General features: G+C 34.2%; 1 protein-coding gene across 1 annotated transcript; it reads left to right on the forward strand.

Annotated features, from left to right (window-relative positions):
- LOC109836207 (endoribonuclease Dicer homolog 3a-like) lies at positions 1,371-7,395 on the forward strand. The gene is made up of 4 exons (XM_020404075.1): positions 1,371-1,943; positions 4,486-5,184; positions 6,120-6,287; positions 6,872-7,395. Exons 1-4 carry the CDS (start codon positions 1,485-1,487, stop codon positions 7,070-7,072), a joined length of 1,527 nt encoding a protein of 508 aa, XP_020259664.1. The 5' UTR covers positions 1,371-1,484; the 3' UTR covers positions 7,073-7,395.

A 10,014-nucleotide genomic window follows, 5' to 3' on the forward strand; every position in this document is an offset into this window, starting at 1 on the left:
CATGCTCACATACAGAAAATCAGAAAAGTTGGAGGTCATTGGGTATTCGGATTCTGATTTTGCTGGATGCCAAGATAGCAGAAAGTCTACATCAGGCTACATTTATATGTTAGCAGGAGGAGCTATATCATGGAAAAGTGTCAAACAAACACTTGTAGCTTCCTCCACTATGGCAGCAGAATTTGTAGCTTGCTATGAGGCATCCAATCAGGGAATATGGCTGTGAAATTTTGTCACAGGACTGCACATTTTGGAAAATATTGAAAGACCACTAAGGTTATATTGTGACAATAAATCTGTAGTAATGTATTCCAATAACAACAGGAGCTCAATCAAGTCAAAACATATTGACATTAAGTTCCTGGTTGTGAAAGAAAGGGTACAGAGTGGACAAATATCCATAGAGCACATTAGGACAAACTCCATGATAGTTGATCCTCTTACTAAGGGATTGCCACCCAAGGTCTATCATGAGCATACTGCTCATATGGGTGTGGTAATATTTGAGGATATTATGATTTAGTGGGAGTTTGTAATTGTAGTGCTTTATGTTTTTTGTTGTATTGTCTGATCAGAATAAAGTTTTCAGTTAAGACACTCTGTTACATTATGTTTGGTTTTGACCTCACTTAAGGAGGACCAGTTGAAAATAGACATGTACTGATCACATTGCATGTAATTTTTATGCTGCACATCCATGATTGATCTATGTCGTTTGATTGTATTGGTATATGTGACCATTGATGGGTCGAGTCACGATAAATGTGACGAAGGACGCTTTGATCCTATATTGATATAGTCAATAGACGAGATTGTTCGGAAATACCTTTTCAGTGATAGTAATTTTTTTGAGCTCATAAGGTTATACACAATTTAAGAAATCATATGGTGCCCAAGTGGGAGATTGTTGGATTTAATCTAATAAATCTAATTGTGGGCACATATGATTAATCAATGTGTATTGCTATCTTTCAGGATAACCCACTAAAGTGATCAATTAATTTGGGTTAATTGGGTATTTAAATAAGTCATGGGGTTATGTGCAGATACCAGGTTGTAATTGTGATTTGTTGAGGGGCTAAATTACAAAAGTACAACATCTATAAATAAGGGGTTATGGTCCCTAATCTAGGGTAACACTCTCTAATTCTCTTCACCCCCATCTAGAGAGAGAAATTCGGCTATAGAGAAACCCTAAGGTTAGAAGATCCAAAACCCAAATCAAGTTTTCATCTATGGATTCAGGTATAAGCTTCCGCTCTTTATGATTCTTTTTAATCTCTTTGAATTAATCATGGCTTAATGTTTTAGATCTCAAGTTTTATGATTCAGATCTAACACAAACTACTACAGAACAGTCCTTTCCGGATTCAAATACTCTCTCCTAGTCCAAATCCTATTAAGACTCAAAACCCAAATTTCTTATAAATACACTTCAAACCCTCAAACCCCTGAGAAAAACAGAGAGAGACCGTAATCAAAGCATGACGTCCTCAAGAAGAGCAAGAGCAAGAGCAAGAGCAAGAGCAAGATCAGAGCGCAAAGCGGCGATTTCGCATTCAAATTCTCTTACCCTGGGAAATATTCTTCTTCAACCTCTGCCTCCTCCTCTCGTCGTCGAAACCGAGTCGACGCGTGTCAATCTGGTCGAGGCCCAATGGGTCCTGGGTTACCGTTTCCGCAACCCCCGGCTCCTTGAGGAGGCCCTGACCCACTCCTCGGACCCGGCCCATGAATCCTACCAGAGGCTTGAGTTCGTCAGGGATGCGGTTCTTAGCCTTGCATTCACCAATTACTTTTATTTGAACAACCCTCATCTCGGTCGCGGCGAGCTCTCGGCCCTTTGCTCCGCGAACGTGTCCAATGAGAAGCTGGCACGTGCAGAAGTCCGGCACGGGCTTTACCGCTTTGTTCGCCGCAATGCTGAAGAACTTGATTTTAAGGTAAATAAACATCGGTAGCTTAATTTCTTGGCTTAACAATGTTTTGGGTGAATATCGGCAAAATTTATCCCTATGAAATCGTGGGTGATTTGTATAAAACCCTCGAGAAGACAATTCCTCCTAACTTTGGGGGTTTCACAAAATTCCCTAAAATTTTAAAACCTTTGTTAAAAGCTCCAAAGTTTACGAAGTTTTCTCTAATTTTCGAAGTTCAAGAGGGTTTTGTGCAAATTACACTAAAGTTTAGGGTTGTTTGTTAAAATTTACCCATATGTCGTGGCTTTTTTTTTCATAGTTGCCTTTCTATCACGAGTACGCGAATATACTTCTTTTATGAATTTATTAGTAAATAATATTTTCTATATTATTAATTTTCAAATACTTACTTATGAAATAATTAGTCAATATACCATGTACGGGTGTTACAATGTTTTTCACTCATAAAGACCATTCTAAATGAATAATTAATATTCCAATATTTGAAAGGTTTTTTTTTCATGTTTTTTTCTATTGTTAGGTGGAGGAGTTCAATTGGGATGTTATAAGTGAAGGACATGGATCTTATGGAATCTCTTGCTGCAGCAATTTATATTGACTAATTATTTCATAAGTAAGTATTTGAAAATTATGGAATCTCTTGCTGCAGCAATTTATATTGATTCTGGATTGGATCTTGAGGTCGTTTGGAAGGTTTTGAATCTTATCACTTATCTACAAAATTTTCTTTTATTTAAAATTTTTTTTATCTAATTATACTTAATTTCTTTTAACATATACAAACCAATCATAGGATTCTCTATATTGTTCATAGATAGTATAGGGATTGCTCGTCAAATCATAAGAGTGAACAGTTTAATAGATGGTTATAGCTTCTTAAGTTACAAAAAACCATAAATGTAGCTCAATGAATAAAATGTTATTTATGATAGAATTATTTCTTGTAAAGAAGTTGGACTAATCATTTGGACTTCCATGACGTTAATAGAGCAGTTGACTAGTCTAACATATATTTTTTATATAAGAGTTATGTGGATATTGGGCTTCAGGCTTAACTGTCCAGTGGTTTGAATCCTCTAGGCACTCATTAGATTGAGGGAAATAATGAAAAAGAGAAGGTAGGTAAGACCACTCATTTAGTTTGGATAGCTTTAAGGAGTGCAATGTTCCCTCTAGTTTCTTTCCGTTCACTCTCAACAATACAAAATTTGTTACTCTTTAGATTTGAGTGAAATCTAGGTGAAGGGAATTCTCGTATCTTATCTTATTTTCTCTTCCCTATTTTCCAGTAATGTCCCCCTACCTCCAATCAAATCTAAATATGCCCTTAGACTCGACTCAATAAATGTGAACGAAAATTGTTGGGCTGCCCCTAGGCTTATATATATAAGGAGCCTCCAACCTTCATTTCAAAATACAGAATTGCTGAGCTCGTCCACACATAGAGCTCCTACTTGAAGCCCACTAAGCAATTAATTTCAGCTCCAAAAAAGTTAGGTTTTTTTAGCATGGTTTTTTGGTGCATGAGCTGTGGATTGTTACTATCGCTCACCTTGAACCTGTACCAGTCTATTGGGCTTCAATTGTATTAATTAACGGTGCAGTTGGACTAGACCAAAGATTTGTTGTTTGTTATACTAATCCATAGTTGCATAGGCCGATTTATAGTGTCCGTCAACTCATAGACCCTAGCAGATCATTCTCACTGGTTGTTCTTGGAAGCATTTTAGCTCCACAGAAGTTTGGCTTTTTGGCATGAATCCTAGAAAGAAAGCATTCGGTGAAGGTCGTCCATAATAATAAATGTTTACCTAAAGGATGTTAGCCCTTATATATGTATACGAGTCCCAAAATCCAATTATCTAATGAGTGGCATTCATTTATTGCATATTTAATGCCATGAAACCAGGTGTACTTGATACTTTCCGAGTCACCATAGACTGGCGCTATGTTGGTGCACTTTAAATCTGGACTAGTCTGTTGAGCTTCCGTAGTGTCAACGAAGCAGTTGGACTGGACAATTCATAAGTTTTCATTTCAACGATCAAGTGGCTCTTGGGACTCCAAGTTTAATGGTGCAATAGTTTTGACTCAGCCTCAACTAACATCGTAATAGTTCATAGTTTCATACCTGATCGTAATGCCCATCTGATCATAGAGTTTCAAGTTAGAGCACACTAGACCTTGTTAACTGGCTCTTCTTGGAACCAACTTAGCTCTAGAAGTTACACTTAGGAAACATATGACTTAAATAGATTAGAATTTTCCTCTTCTTTGCACTCAAATAACGTAGGGCTGAAAATATTTCTCCGAAAATTTTTATGTGATGGTCACATATTAATTTTAGACATTTTTAATCCTTAATTCTTGTTAAATTATTGTCAAACCTACCTTTGTCCTATTGGAAACATATTTTTTGACTATTTTAAGATAGATTTGTGATTGGTTTAACAAAAATAAATCCTATAAAAAATTAGATCATGGATAAATCCTCTTTTTCTAAGTTCTTATTAGTAATATTGAGTTTCTTCGATTATAAATTTAGGTATTTAGATCAATTCTAGTGCCCATCACCACATTAGAAGCTATGAAAGAGCAATGTAGATCAACTCTACACAAGAAATGCAGGAAGCATGGAACATTCGTTCAGTTCAAGAGCTCCATCAAGATGAAGAAAAACATCATGAAGGTATTTGTCAATGGAAATGGAAATATTGCAGGTATAAGTTCGTCGAAACAAAAACGCATTGCCAAGCTCAATGCAACACGAGACATGCTGCAACAACATCCAAGCTCCGATGAGTCCGACAACGCCAAGAATCAAAGATCCTGCGTGAGTCAGCGTCAGAAGGAGAGTTTTTGCGAGCGTGGAATGTTTATGTGCATGCTACCAAAATCTCTTCGTCTGTCTTTTAACGTTAAAGGTGGGTCACCGTGGCCCAATGTGACCAAGGCCCAATGGGCCGTGGGCTACAATTTTTGTGACCCGAGGCTGCTTGAGGAGGCCTTGACCCACTCCTCGTACCTGGCCCATGCATCCTACCAGAGACTCGAGTTCTTGGGGAATGCAACTCTTAGTCTTGCATTCACCAATTACTTCTACTTGAATAACCCTGATATCGACCCTGGCGAGCTGATGTTCCTTCGTGGCACAAACATGTCAAAGGAGAAGTTGGCTCGTGCAGCAGTCCGGCTCAGACTCTACCGTTTCGTCCGTCACAATAATGAAGAACTTGATCATACGGTAAGCATAGCTAGCTATCCTAGTTTTAATATGTTTAGGAGAAATATCATGAAAATCCCTCTCAACTTTCGTGGTTTTGCTTAAAATCTTTCAAAACTTTGGTGGTTTGATGAAACTATTTTCGTGTTTACTAGCCATGTCAACCCTCTATGGGTGTAGTTCAGACCAACTTAGTGAATGGTCCATCAATTCTTGTGAATAATGAGCTATTCTTACAATTGAAGGTGGGGTGTTGGCGAAGAGGGAAGAGATTTAAATCCACATTGAAAAATCTTGAGAAAGAGTGATAGCGTCGAATAGAGTTAAGCTGAATACCTAATAGCATAAGCTTTTTTGGTTAAATTGGTTCCTAGCATCTATTTCAAGCCCATGAACACTCGATTTGGCTGCAAGAACAAGTTGTATTAGGACCATGTTCATGGCTAAAGGCAAAATAAAATTTAATGCAAAGGTGAGAGGTGTTAAGGAGGATGATTGTTAGACAATGAATGGTGTCTGAGATTGATTCTAGGAGTAGTAATGGTCGAATTAGCCAATACATGGTGGAATATCTTGAGGGCATTGAGTAGTCATATTTTTTTTCTTTCTAGTTTTCAGACCAAGTCATTAAAGGATCTAGGGACGATAGAGGTTGGTTATTTATGTGAGTATGGTCTCACATTGGAGATGGTTAAATAATTGGGCGTGTAAGGTCAAAACCTAATAGCTAAACCTTTTGGGTTAAATTGGTTCCCATCCTCTATTTAAAGCTCATTGATCGGTTGGTCCCAATTTTTCTCCAACATATTAAACTCCCTAAAATATAGGGGTTTCCACTAATTTTAAAGTTTAAGAGGGTGTTCTGCAAAAACCACAAAATTTCATGGTTTTGCAAAACTATACTTTAAATCTTGGTTTTTCCACATTTCTAACTAATTTATCTTCTCTATTATTAGGTGCAGGAGTTCAGTCGGGCTATTACGACTAAAGGACACATCGAAATCGACCGGATGAGCTACGAAGGAAATACAAAGAAAGCTCCTAGAGTATTGGCTGATATTATGAAGTCTGTTGCTGCAGCAATTTATATCGATTCCGGATTGAATCTTGAGATCGTTTGGAAGGTACATGAATTTTTTATGTTATTTATAAACTTTTTCTTTTACTTAAGAAAATATGTTTTGCATGTAGTTGAAATTTATTTATTTAACAGACATAACGTAATTTCAGAATCCTAAAAGTTTAACGGTAGAGAGATTACTTGTTTAATCATAAGTATATATAATTCAGTGGACGATTATGATTTCTTAAATTAAAAATGAGAATAAGTGTAATTCACATATGATAGATATTATTAGTATGAATCATAACTGTAATGAGTGGGTTATTACCAGAGATGTGAACTGATCTTCTACTTAAGGAAGAGATGAAGCAACGTACCTTTATAACAGGGGTAAAATATTATATGTGCTTTAAATAGCTTATACATTGCAGAATTATAATATATGACAATTCACTACAGACAGGAATATAATTAGTTTGTGCATTCTAGCATTGAGTACAGATTTAATTCATGTTCCAAAGCTTACCCATGGAAGTGATCAAATTGGCTGGTACAGAAAAAATCAGTTTGAAAATTAAGACATTTGATAAATTTTCTATATTAAATTCTCGTTGGTAAAATTAATTTTTTTTAATTATAATTCAGGTATTTAGATCAATTTTGGCGCCAATCATCACAAGAGAAACTATGAAAGTACAACCAAGAACAGCTCAACATAGTAAATCCCAAAAGCAAATAGAATCTACTAAGTTCAACCGTTCTGTCAAGAGGACGAAAAACACCATGAAGGTGTTCATTGATGGAGACCTCATTAGCATAAGTTCTTCAAAACAAAAACTGTCATGAGGTCATGCAGCTGGGACCAAATCATTAACTGGTATAGCTTCAAGTTGAAAGGAATTGGATTTATGAAGAAATTGGAAAGAATGACTCTATCGGTTACAGTTTATTTGCTATGGCAGGAAAGGAACTTGAGAATCTTCCAGCACAAAGCACGGTAGCCTAATCTTTTGCTTCGTACAGTGAAGTTCTCCATTTACTCCAAAGTCTTGAATGAAAAATTTCCTTTTCATATGAAAGAAAGACTTGAGAAATTGTAAAGTGCGACTTCTCTGTTAGTTGATTACCAGCCTTTGCTCTGGTATATTTGATGTACTTAAACTTCACATTTGAAAAATGAATAAAATTTATTTTATTGACAAAAAAAAAAGAGTTTAGTCATATTTTCTTTGAAATACTGGGGCACCATAGCTTTTTTCACAGCGTATTTAATAGACTCATGCCATGAGTGAAGCATACAGTAAAGATTTCAGCTATTAGATCAGCGAAGAAATCTCTGTCTGATACTAGAATAATTTTATAGGATAGGGTTGGTACCTATGCATCATTAATGTTATACATTAGGAAATTTAAAATTTTAAAAAAGGTTTTAAATTTTAAATATCACTTTGTATGACTTGAAGCTTAAGTAATGGCAACCAAGTCTTAATAAGTAAAACGTTTTACATATAATTTGAAACGTTACTTATGAAACTAGAAGTATCTTTTTAGATATGTTTATTGTTTTAAGTTTTTTGACGTTAGGATAGTTTTTATAATTTTAAACTTTTCATGGTATTTAATTTATGCAATTTTTAAACTTTTTAGGTTTTTTACAATACTTTATATATTATAGTACGTTAGCTACGTATAATTTCTTTATCTTAACAAACTAATACTATAAATATGTTTTATATATATTTTATTTTGTTTATAATTTAAATTTTTGAGGGTGTTTCTATAATTTTGAGATATTGATATGTTAACCGTAAATTTTAAATTCTTAGCAAACTGCTGTTAATTTCTTAATTTTATATTTGTTGTTTTAAGTTTTTAGACGTCGGGATAGTTTTTATAAATTTAAACTTTTTAGGGTATTTTGTGCAATTTTAAAATTTTTTAGGTTTTTTTGCAATACTTTATATATTATAGTACGTTAGCAACGTATAATTTCTCTATCTTAACAAACTAATACTATAAAGATGTTTTATATATTTTATTAATATTGTTTTTTTTAAATGCACGTAGGATTAGGATATGATATAATTATGATTAAGATAGATTAAGATATAAATAAAATATTTAAAATAGTGAAGGGTAATATTTACCATAGAAAAAATTTTCCAAACTCGTGCTTTTAAAGAGAGTATGGTTTAGTGTGTATTAGATATTTAAAACCGTCAATAATCAAAGGAAGTTATTGGGGCTTGAATAAGTTAATTGGCTTGGACTTGAAATGGATACTTTGATATCCATGGCACAGTTTATTATAGGGTTGACAGCCATCCGTTGGGCGTTCAAGCCAAGATTTATAGTTCTCTCGATTATATTGCAAATGCAATCGAAATCCCAAATTTTTCTATCCCTAAATCTATCAATAATAAGAATAAAATTAAAAGAGAGATGAATAGATAAGAATGAGAGAACGTCAATGATCAATTAAACTTGATGAGCACCGAGAAAACTCTCAATCTTATATCTCTACTAAGAAGATTATATATGAATTTTAATTTAATTCAAAAGAGGAAACAATCACCAAGTAAGCTTAATTGCTATATCTTTTTAGAATTCAAAATTTGTATATATTGCTAACTTATGACTAAAATTTTACCTGAAGTCGTAAAAATAAAAATAATTTAACGTCCACCATCTTTTTTGTGGCGTTTCATAAAATAAAAAGTGATATTCTAAAATTTTATAGGTATATGTGCACCTGATCAAAATATGTAATTCAATGCATTTAAATTTTCACCCATTAAACAAAAACAACAACAACAATCATTTATCCTAAAACTAATTTTTTTTTTGTTATATTCGAAATTAAACCCTATAATTTGACTAGAACTCAAATTCTCCCCCGAAGGAGAGTTAGAGTTCAATTGGAATTCATAATAAGATTTGTCTCATCAAGCTATCATAAAATGTGTTTACCTTGTTTATATCTGTACGTATCTTAAATTTGTCTCTCTTCTTTAAAAAAAAAAAAACACAACAATCATGAAGTTAATGATTGCTTTCTACTCGATGCTCGGAATAACTTCGATCGCTTTAGTAATTCTCATCCTTGAAGCCAATCTTTCAGTGAAAACCTACACTCTGGTTCCCTCCGTATTTATCTTGGATTCTCGTTCTCCTCCTACGGAAACTCAACCTCGCTTTCACGGTAAAGTATTTCCATGTAACATACAAAATTTTAGGGTTTTTTTTTTTTACGTAACTATGCCTCAATCTTCGTATTTGCAAAACTTCCAGAGAGTAAAATTTACCTAAGTCAAGTGTTTACTCATCATAACTAAGAGCGTCAGAAAATTCTAACAGCGTTGATTATAATTTGTTGATTCAAGTTATTTTTGCCCACAATTGATAACATTGGAAGGTTAAGGGGTATATATACGAAAAAACCCCCAAGTTTCTAATTATTCTTGCGTTTTAACTTTTTTTTTTTTCTTTTTTGAAGTTATCGTGCCGGAGTTGGAGAGCAATGATCACCGTCCTAAAGAAGGCAAGAAAGTTAATATTACAGTAAATCATAAAGAGGATGATACTAAAGATAAAACTGACCGCGAGAAGGAAATAAATATATGGGGGCTATTATTTATACTTAGTGTGTGCTGGATATTTGGAGGAGTTTTCTTCTTGTACTTGATCTTGCTTTGTTTCGGATGCGTGAAGCCGCCAACAATGATGGAAGAAGAAGCACAGCCCATGACGATAGAAGTTGACTTAGAACTTGTTTGATTTTTATTTAT

This window comes from Asparagus officinalis, chromosome 4, assembly GCF_001876935.1.
Source record: "Asparagus officinalis chromosome 4, Aspof.V1, whole genome shotgun sequence".
Classification (NCBI taxonomy): Eukaryota; Viridiplantae; Streptophyta; class Magnoliopsida; order Asparagales; family Asparagaceae; genus Asparagus; species Asparagus officinalis.

Excerpts from the sequence above, each read along its gene's own strand:
- LOC109836207 (XM_020404075.1), top strand. The coding sequence starts at position 1,485 with ATGACGTCCTCAAGAAGAGCAAGAGCAAGAGCAAGAGCAAGAGCAAGA. Across the intron at positions 5,185-6,119 it reads ATGAAGAACTTGATCATACG|GTGCAGGAGTTCAGTCGGGC; the intron begins GTAAGCATAGCT and ends CTCTATTATTAG. Across the intron at positions 6,288-6,871 it reads ATCTTGAGATCGTTTGGAAG|GTATTTAGATCAATTTTGGC; the intron begins GTACATGAATTT and ends ATTATAATTCAG.